The 13810-nt window shown below is 40.5% G+C and overlaps 1 protein-coding gene across 2 annotated transcripts in view; it reads right to left on the reverse strand.

The window, feature by feature from the left end:
• The window catches only part of ppp3ca (protein phosphatase 3, catalytic subunit, alpha isozyme), a 35046-nt gene extending 21533 nt beyond the window's left edge, over positions 1-13513 (reverse strand). The window contains exons 1-6 of one of the 2 annotated variants that reach the window (XM_085288953.1): positions 13063-13513; positions 7697-7897; positions 2976-3100; positions 2768-2879; positions 2151-2296; positions 1921-2060 (exon numbers count right to left, since the gene is read on the reverse strand). In XM_085288953.1, the coding sequence (XP_085145079.1) occupies positions 1921-2060; positions 2151-2296; positions 2768-2879; positions 2976-3100; positions 7697-7897; positions 13063-13117 (779 nt within the window). In that variant the 5' untranslated portion in view covers positions 13118-13513. The remainder of the gene's footprint in view (positions 1-1920; positions 2061-2150; positions 2297-2767; positions 2880-2975; positions 3101-7696; positions 7898-13062) is intronic. The other variant, XM_085288952.1, reaches the window with a different exon arrangement.
• Between the last annotated feature and the right edge of the window lie 297 nt (positions 13514-13810).

The following is a 13810-nucleotide window of genomic DNA, read 5'->3' on the forward strand; positions in this document are numbered from 1 at the left end:
TGTTAACTTTAAATGCATGTCATCCCTGTCCTCCCATCTTCTTCCATCTCTTAACTGTACTCCAAGTAGAAAGAGTGTGACATACACACGATTGATGAATAGCCACCTACTTCAAGATCAAAGCACATGCGCTTCTATCTTTCTTTTTTTTTTAAAAGCTTGCCCTATTTATATCAGCCTGGATTTATTGTAGACAGCTTCACAGTGTGAGCTGCAGTCTTTCCTTTAAAACTTACAATTAGAGACCGGGGGTCATGTTCAACATACCAAGGATATATATTTTATTATCAAATTTTGCTAAACCTCAACTGCAATCACGACTCTGTAAGCAGTTAAGAGATTTCTCCAAATAGGGAGATGCTGGCTGCAGATAACCAATCTAGAGCAATATAGATATATCCTGTTCTTCTAAGAACAATCTGTGACCCCAGTTTCAAAAATCTTGGGATGCTGTATAAAAATAGTCTCATAGACCCACATGTTATTCACAATACAACACAGAAAACATCAAATGCTTAAGCAGAGGAAATGTAACATTTTAAGAAAAAAAAAGTGTCATTTTGAACTTGATGGCATCAGAATATCTCAAAAAAAATAAAGTTGGGGCAGGGGCATTTTTAGTACTGTTTAGCACCCTCCCCTCTTTAACAGTAAGCAAACATATGAGAACTGAGCTGCTGCATTTTGAGGAAGAGTGTATTTCTCATTGTTGTCTGATAAAGCTTCAAATGTTTTCAGTTGGTGAAAGGTCTGGATTGCAGGCAGAGCAGTTCAGCACCTGGATTCTTCTAATATGAAGACACGCTGTTGTAATAGTTGCAGTATGTGGTTCAAATATCCAGTCTTTCTTGAAAAAGACAATGTCTAGATGACGGCAAATGTTGCTGTATATACCTTTCAGCATTAACACTGTTTTTCCAGTGCGACAGTGTTCCTCTCCTCTTTAGTCCAGATGAAAAAAATCAACATTTTGACTAATCTGACCAAAGGGCAGTTTTCCACTTTGTCTCATTCAATTTTAAATGAACATAGGCTCAGTGAAGACTGCGCTTCTGGATCAAGTTCACATATGGATCCTTCTTTGCATGATGGAGCTTTAACCTGCATTTGTGGATAGCACCGTGAACTCGTGCTGAGCTCATGCATGATGGTCATTCCTGTTTTTAACACAGTGCCACCTGAGGGCCCAAACATCAAACTTCACAATTTCACATTGACAAATATTGACATAAAGTTGTTCCACAATTTGTAGACACAATTTTGTATAGATTGGTCCTCTTTCCATCTTTATATCTGAGAATCTTTGCCTCACTAAGATGCTCTAAATATTCCTTCACCTCTTTCTTTTTAGTAAAACTGTCCCAGCTTTCGAGATGAGAGTCACAATTTTGGAATTGCGGTTGTACAAGCCGAAACTAAGCTTTAAGGAATGTAAAATGTGTAAAAGAGATTAAGTGATACATTTGGTGCAGCCACAGTCAGGAAAGACAAAAATACAGATGCTGTGCTAAGAGACATATTATTATAACTGTCCCCACATTAAGACACAAGTAGATGTGACTATAATTACAACTACATATTCTCCTACATATTTATATGACTTAAATATTTTTTATGGCATTTCTGACCATTTTACTACAACTTTTTCAGCTTCAACCTTAACTGTATTAAAAGGTCTTTGGTGCAAGTAATGAACATGTATTAAATTGTATTAAACATTATTCAAACCAGCAGGCTGCTGGCAAATCTTGCATGAGGTCATTAAGTAGGCCATAAAGCTGAAGCGCTCTCTGTTTTAAGATTATGTTGCTTCACTGAGACCTAGAATAAAATAAAATATTGCAGCAAGCGAGGAATAAAGTTCCCTCCACTATGAAACATGATCTGAAGTTGCTGCAGGTAGCAAAAGAAAAAGCTCACCTGTAGAAGTAAGAGCAGCCCCGCACTGTGTTGTGGCTGAAATATTCCTGGGTTTTCTCATTGCCAAAGTCTTCGAGAGGGTCGGACCACAGCAGGTCACACATGGGCCCAAAAGCCGGTGGCTCCTTGAACCGATCCAACTTTACACACGGATTCAGAAATTGATGTCAGGCACACACAAAGAAAGCAGAGTGGGATATGGTAGTGGTGAGGCGTGACTGGACTGCTACCTTTTTAATGTCATCTAAGGTGTGTATTTCAGGTGAGAGTCCACCGTGAACACACAGAAACTGTTGGTTCATGAGCGCAGCCAGGGGAAGGCAGTCAAACGCGTCCATACACGAGTCATACACCTGCTCTGAGTACTTGATTTTACCTGGCACAACACAAAAAGTAATGGTTTGGTTCAATGAGTCACCTTTTGAACACTGAAATGTTAGCAAGTGGTAATTATTTGGGTTTAACTTTGGCTGGTAGGCATACTTTTAGTTCTTTCAGTTTGAATTTGTTTAACTTGTTGCATTTGTAGCTCTTCATTTTCGGCTTCTCACAGGCAATTCCAATTCAATTTTATTTATATAGCACCTAATCACAACAACAGTCACCTCAAGGTGCTTTATATTGTAAGGTAAAAGCCTTACAGCAATACTGAGAAACCAACAATGAGCGAGCACTCGGCAATAGTGAAAAGAAAAACTCCCTTTCAACAGGAAGAAACCGTCGGCCATGACCAGTTTGGGGTGAGGTGAATTCCATTCCCTTATATACCTTGATATAGCATTAACATTAGCTCCAGGCTACGCAGAACCGTAGTAAGACAGAGAAAGAAGAACTGAGAGGTACTCACATTCTTGTTTGAAGGTGAAATATTCTGTCAAATGTCTACATTCATGATTTCCACGGAGTAAAAATAGTGTCTTTGGATAGAGGATTTTCAGCGACCAAAGGTATAAAACACACTGTTGAAACAAGCACAAGAAAAATGTTACTTGTGATGTTTTTTTTCCTATTTGGATTCCTGTGTGGCGTTCTTAATAATATTCTTTTGGATTTACCTCAATACTGAAGTAGCCACGGTCAACATAGTCACCAAGGAACAGGTACCGTGTTGTAGCTGGTGATCCTCCCACTTCAAACAGCTTCATAAGATCAAAGAATTGCCCATGGATGTCTCCACAGACTGAAAAACACCCCAAAAGGGCAGATGTTATGAAACCGAAAAGAACCCCCCCCCACACACACACACACACACACACACTGAAAATCCTTTTCTCTTCTTTGCCAACATGTGCACGCATCTTTTTCCCGTCTGCTAGGATAAAAAAAATGCAGTACATTATCATTTCGGTCATACCTACCGTAGCCTGTAAAACCATTTGCAGCCATTGCAGTGCATTCACGAAACAAAACATTCAAGATTCGACCGATACTTCTGACTTCATCACTGTTGTCTTTTTTCACACGACAGTGATGAGTTGTGAGTTTCTATATGTATCGCCTGGATTTCCAGGCTTGATATTTATTGTTTTTGAAGGTTTGAAGAACAGAAGATGAGAGACAGACAGTAGAGACCACTGTGACAGGAGCTCATGGCGTTACAGAATAGTACACTTTGTACCAGAGGTGTGTGTCTTCATTTTCTGCATGCAGGTTAGCTGCATAAATAGACAGCCAGGCTGTGCAGATGCATGGAGATGCTGCTGTTTGTATCGTGACTCTACTGATTATTTGCATCTGATAAAAATGTCTCGCGTTTGTTTTGTTGTGTAATACCTTTTGCAACCGTTAAGAATGTAGCTGTAGAACGGGCTCTCGTTAATAATGCAATATTGCGTACAGGGAAATATGGATGTAATGTAACTATAAACAAAGGCATAAATAAAAATAACTACTTATGCCATAAGCATAAAGATCTGAGCGTATTCTGTGTGAGGTGAAAAATATGGTTTCACCGAATGGGCTCTCTGGATTACTCCATCTACTATGTGCACTTTTCTTCTCTCCTTCCATGGAGAACTCGGAGCACTTAATTATTCACATTGTCACTGGAAGTGTTCTTCATTCTTTTAACTCTTTAGTGCTCACATATAGAGAAAGCACGGCCTGTCAGCAGAGCGGCATGTTATGAGAATAATATTCTTGCGTGTGCATCTGGATCTGATGGATGCCATGTTAGAAATTCTCCCCTCTTTAGGTGTCGCTGTATTGAGATATTTCTAAGGTCTCTACTCTAGCTGAAAGGCTTCTGTCCTCTGCTTCTGAGAAATGAGACGCTCACGCCTCCCAGAGTTAGAAAAATCTCGAGCCCCCGGGGAGATATATACTTTTTTGTAGTGAACACTGTGGCACTGGAGTGCAAACCTACATCTCATTTCCTCGCTGCCTTCAATTTTTCATTATCATCTTTCTCTGTCTCCTTCTCTCCTACTCACCCTCCATCTCCTCTCGCTTTTCCGTCTCCCCTATCAGCTCCACAGTGGCCTTCGCCCACTCAAAGCTTAGAGCAATGTGAGTGGGAGACTTCTTGTGTGACTAAAGCAATCAAAAGCACACATGCGCACATACATGCAAGCTCATGCGCAAACACCCGTAAAACATGCGTGCAAGTAAGGATTCACATGCATAATCGGCTGCAGAGACATTCAAACACTGCTCGCGCTCACACAGATATAAACAAATGTGCAGACATAATACTTAGTTTGTCATACATATTTCATACTTAGTACATAAAGCCTCCATTTTGCTGATGCAGGTCGAGCTGAGGCCTTCTCCTGAAGTGCATTTGTCATCTTTGATGACATTAAGCTGATAGGAAGCTAGGTAAATGCATAATTACATGTGCATTCACATTTATGTTCAGTATACACTCACCAACCACTTTATTAGGTACACCCTGCCCTCCTAGTACCAGGTTGGGCCCTGTTTTGCCTTCAGAACTGCCTCAATTATACCATAGCCATCGATTCAACAAGGTGCTGGAAACATTCCTCAGAGATTTTGGTCCATATCGACACGATAACATTACACAGTTGCTGCAGATTTGTCAGCTGCACATCCATAATGTCAATCTCCTGTTACACCACATCCCAAAGGTGCTATTAGATGAGTCTGACAGAAGGTAGGACGTATGCATGCCCTACCATCTGAATATAGAAAACTGAGACTCATCAATCTAGCCAGTCTTTTCAGTCTTCTCTGTCCAATTTTGGTGTGCCAGTGTGAATGTTAGCCTCAGTTTCCTGTTCTTAGCTGACAGGAGTGGTTTTCTGATGCTGTAGCTCACCTGATTCTGCATATCTTGGTTGTCATGAGTCGTTTTTTGACTTCCTATTAGACCCCAATATTGCTGCTATTCTGGGCAAAATGAGCTATTTGTCAACATATCTGTCTCTGTATTTATAAAGGTTGGTAAATGAAAATTTAAAAAGAGAAACACCTTTTAACAATGCTATGAATGTTCATGCTATGCTTCCAGAGCTTTGAACGCCACAAACACAACAACCAGCTGATGTGAGCCGAATCAGCCAGAGCTTAAACGAGTACTCTGTGACTCGCTGTGGCAATCAAACAAGATTCTCTTAAAACTGCACCGTCACATTAGCTCAGTACGAACTAACAAATGTGTTTGTGTCTTGTATGCCTGGGGAAAAAAGAATGACCAATATATTCGATTTTTTAAAATAACCAAACATGTGAATCAGTGTTAAAAATCCTATAGGTTGGACTATGCTTCCTATCAACTCAAAGCAGTACGGCCATTCTCCTTCGACCTCCAGCATCAACAATGCATTTTTACTTAGACAACTCTTTCACTTTTTTGGACCATTTTCTGTTAACCTTATAAATGGCTTTTTTGAAAACAGTATTTGTTTTTTTTTTAACTAAGAAGTAAGAAAGCAACAGACAGAAAATAGAGAAAGTTAGAGAAATTACTTGCAACAAAGGTTGAAAGCTGAAGAGGTGGGTGTTGTAATTATACAGTATGTGTGGTAAGCAGTCGACCAGTGAGAGCCCCAAATAACCCCTTTATCATATTGGCGACAGAATCATGTTAAATTTAGCTGAAACACAACCGGCTACAACAGAGTCTGACATTTCACTAGTACAAGAAACAATATTGAGTTTTACTTTAAAATGTATTTATATTCACAACTTTAGTAAGATAAAATTGGCTAAATAGATGATGTAAAAGAAAAAAAAAACCCAACTAAGTCTCTTAATTAAATTTTCTTGATGGGAAGCCACGGTTGAGTACACAGGATACTTTTGTGTCGGGCTGAGGCATGTTAATATTTTAGAGCATAACTAGGACACACTGCAGGGTTTTCAGCAGAAAAAAGATTTTATCTGTTTATACATGAGAGATACTTCAGGCTTTTAAACTCAGCATTTGTTTTAACTTTTATACTCTCTACTTACATCTAAAGTAAATATAGGTTTAAAGCTTTGACTTATATATTTTTATATATTTCAAACTAGTGTTTTCCAACCTGATTAACTGGCTGCATAGCAAAATGTAGACAAAGAAGGAAACATTATGGGATTAACATCATCCTAACAGACCAGAAATTTGCGCAGAGACAGTGCTTCTGAGATACCGCTGAACTACTTTACATGGACTTATTTAACAAGATAATGATGATTCTGCCTGGTAGTGACAGCTTCCTGCTGTATTCACACGAATTCTCCTTTATCTATTTTTAAAAATCACTTGTGCTCTCTGTTCTCTTTAAAAAATACTGATCATAAAGGAGCAGAAATTTGATCTAAGATCCCTCTCACAATTTATTAAAATGTCTTAACTTACCTGACAAATAAGGCTAATAGCATCAGCTGTCTTTTATGCTAGCAAATGTTAGCATGTAGCACGGTAGACGTACTTGGTTAAGCTAGCTCAAGTTTACTGTCACAGAGCTGTTGATGACTTTATCATCAGTTTTGGAAATTAAAGTTAGGTGCTGCATTTTTTTTTGTCAGCTCTCACTGTGTCTCACTGACAGTTACTTGTAGACAACTTTTAATTCAAAAAGCTTAAAGGTTTTTTTTACATGACAATGTGGTACTACTGTACAGAGTCAAGACAGTTTTAACTTAAACAGGACTCATTTTTATATGCTTCGTTTGAACAGTTTCCCTGGCAAATATAGTCCAGATCAAAAATAGCCTGAGAAATTGAAAAAATAAAACAACAACAAGACGTTATATCCCTTGGTTTTTCTTTATTACTTCTGACTGCTTCCTTAAAATATTTTATGAATTAATTAAAAATGTAAAACTTTTTTCAATCACTAAATGATGGATGAACTGTGATGATGAAAGTTAAAAAGACAAATTCAATTCTATTTATCTAACACTTGCTTCCGGTTCTTCTCGAATATCAGCTGTCCAATAAAATCAAGACAGAGCAGATCCTCTAACTTCCTAATATAAAGGATATTAAAACTAGAAAATTTCATATGCAAGCTCAAATGCCAGCCCCATGTCATATTATATCTGAGCAAACATTTTAGCTTGGCATCAAACTAAAGTAAACTAAATTAGCAATGACTGTGCTCTAGTCAAGTGAGCTTGCTCCTGGCTATTGCGCAGGCTGCCTCATTGTCATGGTTTACTGCAACACTCAGCAGAAATGAGCCAACATTAAAACACCTGTTTCTTTTCCTGATCTACATCCAAACAGATCTACATCTGAACACTCAGTCGTTTCAAGTTCCAGGCTCGCCATGCTGCAGTTTGACTTTAAGTCTCAGGTAAGTGTCTGTGAAAGGTTTCATACCTGTGACCGGTGCCTCGATGTCTAATATAGTTTTCTCCTGACGCAGGATAGCTGCTCCCTCATTGATGATTCGGAGCGCCACGGCCTCCTCCACACGACCTTCCTTGGTGAGATGGGCCTTCAGGAGATCCACGCGAGGTTTCCCTTCACAGTCAAACACTTCCTTCATCGTAAGGCGGTGGCTCAAGGGGAAGGGGACAGCTGAGGACAGAGCACAGGAACGCAGCGACATTTAAGCACAGGGACATCATGGTCACTATGGCTACTCTTAAAGAAATGGACACAATTTCCGACGGTTTTGTTGCCACTGTGCTGCATTATTATAGTAAACAGTCCTCAGGAATGATACTGACAACATTTTATCAAGGAACTCATGCAGCAATCATATAAGAGAAAACCCCGACCATGTTTTGCCTGCAAGCAATACTGCACAGCTGCTTCATTCCATCTTTGTTGATGGTGTGTGCACTTTGGCATGAAGAGCATTCTTAAGAGCACAGTTTTCCTTAAAACAGAAAGAATCTCCCATGAAAATGCAAGGACTTCTCTATCTATCTATCTATCTATCTTAGCATACTGACAACTGTCCTTTATGTGGTTACTTGTATTTTCTGAGTGCCAGATAAAATATCTAAGCCATCTACTCATCCAACACTCTCCCTGGATCGCTAAAGCCTTTGGCCATTAAAATGCATCAGTCACCTACCAGCAGACAGCCTGTGGAACTGTGAAATCCAACCACCGATCATTACTTCAGTGGCAGCAAAGGTTATTTATTAGACCTGGTGCCGAGCTCTGTGTACTCTAAATGCAAGCTATCAGGACCTGTGTATTTACGTTAATCTACACCTCATCTAGCTTAACAAAAATCACATGAGGTCCAGTGGCAGAATTCATTTGAAAAGCTAGACACAAACAAAAAAGCCTGCCAGATTTGTGCAGAGAATAGCAAACAGAGCCACTCAGCACTGCCAAATAAAAAAAAAGACAAAGGAAAAGTCGCAAATCTCAGGCTTATACTGAACATGACCAACATGCTCTTCAATAATGAATGCTTGACTAGAGGAATCTCAAAGTCGCCACTCGTGGTATAATGAGGCAAGCCCCAGCGAGTGTTTTTAATGGGACTCAAATTTTTCACAGTGTGCAGCATGTATCTGTGACGGCAATGTGTACTTTGACACTTTACCAGCAAGTACAAACTCAGCACAGTCAGCACGGAGAGGAAGCGAAGTGAGCCTGTGGGGTATGTGGACAGTGCTCGCAAAGTATCTTTAAACGCCCTACCTGTTTATCCACAGGCTTTCGAAATGTCTGCATCTCCTGAATGTACTGGAACTAAGTAGCACTTGTCTTATGGTGAAAAACTCAGCAACAATGTCTCCTTCCAAAAGATAATGTCCCAGTTACTTAAAAAAAAGAAAAATCCACAAACCTCAGCGTGAACAATTTCAAATACCAACTATTTACTTTTATACTGAGGTACACGATGCAGTCTACCTCTACCCATGATGAGGGGCTTGCGCTCATGGCAGTATTTAAAAATTAACAGCCTGATGTGCTACAAGTCAGTGCATGGGTCGACTGTGTAATAAGTTGCAACGATATTCTGAAGTCTTGGTCTGCAGTTTTCACAGACTGCACTTGGGTTAATCGGAATGCCGCAAGCTATGGCTGTGTGCACATGAAGTCAACCCAAACACCAGAAACCAACCAAAACAGACTTGTAATGTGTTAGTATGAAAGTACTATCTACTCTTGTCCCATCCACTGCCCCTTCAGAGGACCAGTTGATGGTTGGAAGTGCTTTGAGAATCACCAGTTGACTTACATCCACTGCCTTATAAACAAGAAAAGGCAGACATTGCTACAGGCAGGCCAGATGAAAATATGTCATTTTGATTTAAAGCTGATAATTACCATAAGTCAGTGTAGCATATGGTTTAAGAACCATCCCAGATGGCGGCGCGCACAGACGCAGCGGCCCGGAGCTCCTACACTTTTGCACTTTTGGTGGTTAAGGGGTATTTATTATTTTCTTCTTTTTTTTGGGTTGTATGGAAGCCCCAAACGCAATTTCATTGTTCTTGACAATGACAATAAATAAATAAATACTAAATACTAAATACTAAATATCTGACAGATGGAAAAGATTGAAAACATAACCTGTGTTGAAATACATTGGCGTAGGTGCTATTATGTACCTTACATAACCGTAAAAGGTAAATGTGGTGCAGGAGCCCAGATTACTCAGGAACCGTTCTTATTTCATTTTAAACTTCAAACTAGCAGAGCAATTTGACTGTAAAATGAGCTGAAACTAGCCTCATGTGGATACTTTAAAAGGAACATTACGCTTTGTTTTTTTCTGTTTTCTTTCTTTTGTTTCTTTTTTGTGTTTTTTTTTAGCCGATTATCAGAAAAACCCAACAGAGATTATTTCGAGATAATCCTCAACAGCACATTTTAAAGAAACGCACATATGTTGACACAGACATGTGAGCGGTCTCCTGATATAGATGTATGGTGGAGAGATGAAAAGCTGACTTCTGCTCAGCACCCGAGCAGAGTTGAACTATGAAATACTGTACGTTGCCGGGCAACAGCAGCAGCAGCAGCAGCTAACTGTTGGAGTACAGCCAGTAGCTGTGCTCCGCAGAAAGCTGGGATTTGCATTGGGGGTTCACGTAGATACAGTGATGCAAATGCTCACACATTGGTCAAACCTTAAGCTCACAGTTATTCCTCTGTGTGGAGTTAAAAGACATTCAGCTAAAGACGGCTAAGAAGAGCTGCCTCTCTGCACTGTTCAATTAATAATAAATGTATGGTGGGTTTATGTGTTTGTTAACCATAGTTTGTCTTGTTAAGTGCAGGATGGTTTCACAAAAGTAAACAGTGCAATTAAAAGATCCATAAAATAAAATAAAATAAAACAATGACATAAGTATTCTGGTTTATTGCCCATATTCTCTGCTATAGCTTGCTTTGTATGATATTCAGTGTCTTACTGTATGTACCACCTGACTGATGTTTTTATTTAGATGCTATCAGAGCAGGTCTGTTCTGTCAAACCTAACTACTGCCGCATCATGGCCATTAATAAATTACTAATGCCAATACAAGTATTTGTATGGTGTTACCAAAGGCTGACATGAATGTGACAAAGTTGTACATTGATATATTATACCTCGGGGTGAAATATAAGAGCGCACCTGCACTAAACAGCCTGTGGTGACGGTACTGTAGCAAACAAACTGCACAGCCCAGCAGTTACTGTTACTGTACCACTTTAAATATGCTCTGTCAGATTAAGACATGTAAGACTAAAAGAGAACCAGCGAGAAACTGGCTGTGGTTTAAGTTGAAGCTATGTACACAGCAGGGATAAAAATAGCTTCGAGTAGCTTGTAGTGTCAGTGCTCGGTAGTTCACTACAAGCAGCGCACACAAAAACAGCAGGAAACGTCAGTCTTCTGGCTCAAAATTTTCACTACCTCAATAGCTTCCTTTGATCACCTGATGGATGCAAGATTCAGTTTCTTCTTTGTATTTTTTTTTCTTCCAATTTTCAGTCTTTTGGGGATTGTAAAAATGGCTTTTACTTCTTTTTCAAAGTGGTGTGCAAGAATAGGAGAGCAGATACAAGTGACAAAAGACACATTCAGTGTCGGCCAAGCAATAACAAACCTTTATAGCACCTTGACAATTCAGAGCATGGAAAAAAAGAGGATTTTGAAAAATTATAATTCTTTCTCTATGATCAGCCAAATTAATCTGCATTAGAAATCACAGGTGAGGCTATTTAACAAGTATCCAGGGCACACAGCCTGAAAATGAAAGAAAATACAAAATACTTATCAACTCCTAAATCCTAAAGTGTTACATGACCATGTTACAAAAGCAGAAAACTGAGTCAGAATTCTTGGCTGTGTTACGTTCGCTGATATAAACCTTCTGTTTGACATATTTTTGAATTCCTGGGTGTCAGTGAAGCTGCGCCAGGAAATAACCACAATGGTTTTGTCACTGCTTTAAATTCGTGTTCAAATGTGCAGAAAACAGCACGGCAAATCAAAACCAACTTCTCCCTTTTATGATGGACGGCACGGAAACAGAATTCTGTTTGAAACCGAATATCCTGTGAAAAAGATGAAAGTACAGTAAAAGTATAATGAAACGAAAGTGTCCGCAGCACGAGACCGAAGCTATTCAGATGGCCTGTTAGATAAATCTCCACTTAAAGTAAAGCTAGAAAACAATATTGTTCAGGCAGCTCAGGAAGAGTGTCTTTTTCCTTTTTTAAATTTTCTTCACCTGACACAATTCATGTTCTGTAATCAATGACAATTTAAGGCTCGTTTGTAACTGCTAGTGCACACAGTACATTTGTGCGCCTGCAGTCATTGTCATGTAAGTGCATCTCACAGTGCAGATTACTGTTTCTAAAACTCCGGAGGCTAAAGGACAAAGTTGCTAATGCTGACTGAGCTGCTCGGCCGTTATGATAATATACAGAATGTGGATACACACACACACACACACACACACACACACACACACACACACACACACATATATATATATATATATATATATATATATATATATATATATATATGTATGTATGTATTCAGGCAGAGTGCTGACTGTTGGCAGATCCACTGTAAAGAAGAGAGAGGGGGAAAAATGAGCAGGGCTAAGTGAGTTATGACATCCATGGGCACTTTATCATCCTCCATTGATCCATCTACTGATTCAGCTTTTGGAATCCCCCCACACACCGCCACCCTTTTTTTCTAATCAAATTAAACCCTGACTTGAGCCCGGTAAAATAAACCCCCCAATAAATGTCCATTTCATGCCCTCTCCCTCTTTTTGCTGGCCCCCGTCTAAGCCCCTGAAATCCTGCTGCATCACTGCTCCAGCTTCTACCACAAGCTCGGCAATTCAGCTGTTTTTTCCTCCTTCATCCTCCTCCTCCTCCTCCTTCTCCCCCCACACTCCCCCTCTCCTCCTGTCGTGAGCGAAAGCAAGCGTACAGTCAAATCATGACAGATACGATTAAACATAAATCAGCGGGCACAATTAAAAATGTATTACACTTCATATTTCCTGGTGCTGCCCGTGTGCTCGGCTCGCTCTCCGCGGGGGCTGTGCAGCAGAGGAACCCGGATTGTTTATCAACATCAAAGCTTCACTTGCCCACTACCAACACCACCACGAACACAACTTGATGGCCGCATATGCACCATTAATGCGCGACACGTTCATAAAGTCCGCGTCCTGCCGATCCGCAGAGAGCTAAACACCGGAGGTGTTATGTAATACAGCCATAAGCACGCAGAAAATATAGGCTAACTTACATTTCACCATCCGATCCGTGGCGTTTAAGACGATGTCAGCGTTAGACATCTTCATGGGCAGTTGCTGTCTTCGAGGCTGAAGCTTTTTTTTTTTTATCTTCTGTTTCCTCCTGCTCCCTCTCCTTTAGGATGTACTCTCAGTATTTGTTGTCGAAATGCGGCTGATGCTGTGGCATCACTTAGATGATGGGTCCCCTCCGTGCGTCGGTGCTGCGCCGGGTAGGACTGCTGCTCCCCAGGCAGGGATGGATGCTGGGTGCTGGATGCTGTAGGAGCTGCTTCTGCTGTCCTAAGCTGTTAATGTGGGGGAGGATGCGCGGAGAGAGAGGGAGTGAGAGAGAGAGAGTGAGAGAGAGAGAGATGTGCACTATCCCGACATGGCGGTGAAGGGAACTCCCACGCAAATGTTTCACGGGACTGCCTGATGCTGCCATCAGATGGAGGCTGAGACGGGGTTGCCCCCACGCACGCACTACGCGCCATGTTTCGGTATTCTCGAAATTTGTACGCCTGATAATGACAGCGCGTGGACCTCGGCTTAAACGTGTTAGACGTTCATCACAATCAGACGGGCTCGGTTTGATTCCCGCAGCGGGCACACGTGTGCGCCAAAAGCAGCAGTCGGGTGCGTATGTTGGCGGAGACTTTTCACTTGGTGGCGACAAACCATCAGGTTTTATGCAAAGTAAGCAATCAAAGTAGCAACTTAGTCCACGGATCTTTCAAGGAAAATGTTTAATATGGTTAA

The sequence above is a fragment of the Mchenga conophoros genome, linkage group LG10 (genome assembly GCF_057382185.1).
Source record: "Mchenga conophoros isolate Kocher_MC1m ecotype Shallow Benthic linkage group LG10, M_conophoros_male_GT1.1, whole genome shotgun sequence".
Lineage (NCBI taxonomy): Eukaryota > Metazoa > Chordata > Actinopteri > Cichliformes > Cichlidae > Mchenga > Mchenga conophoros.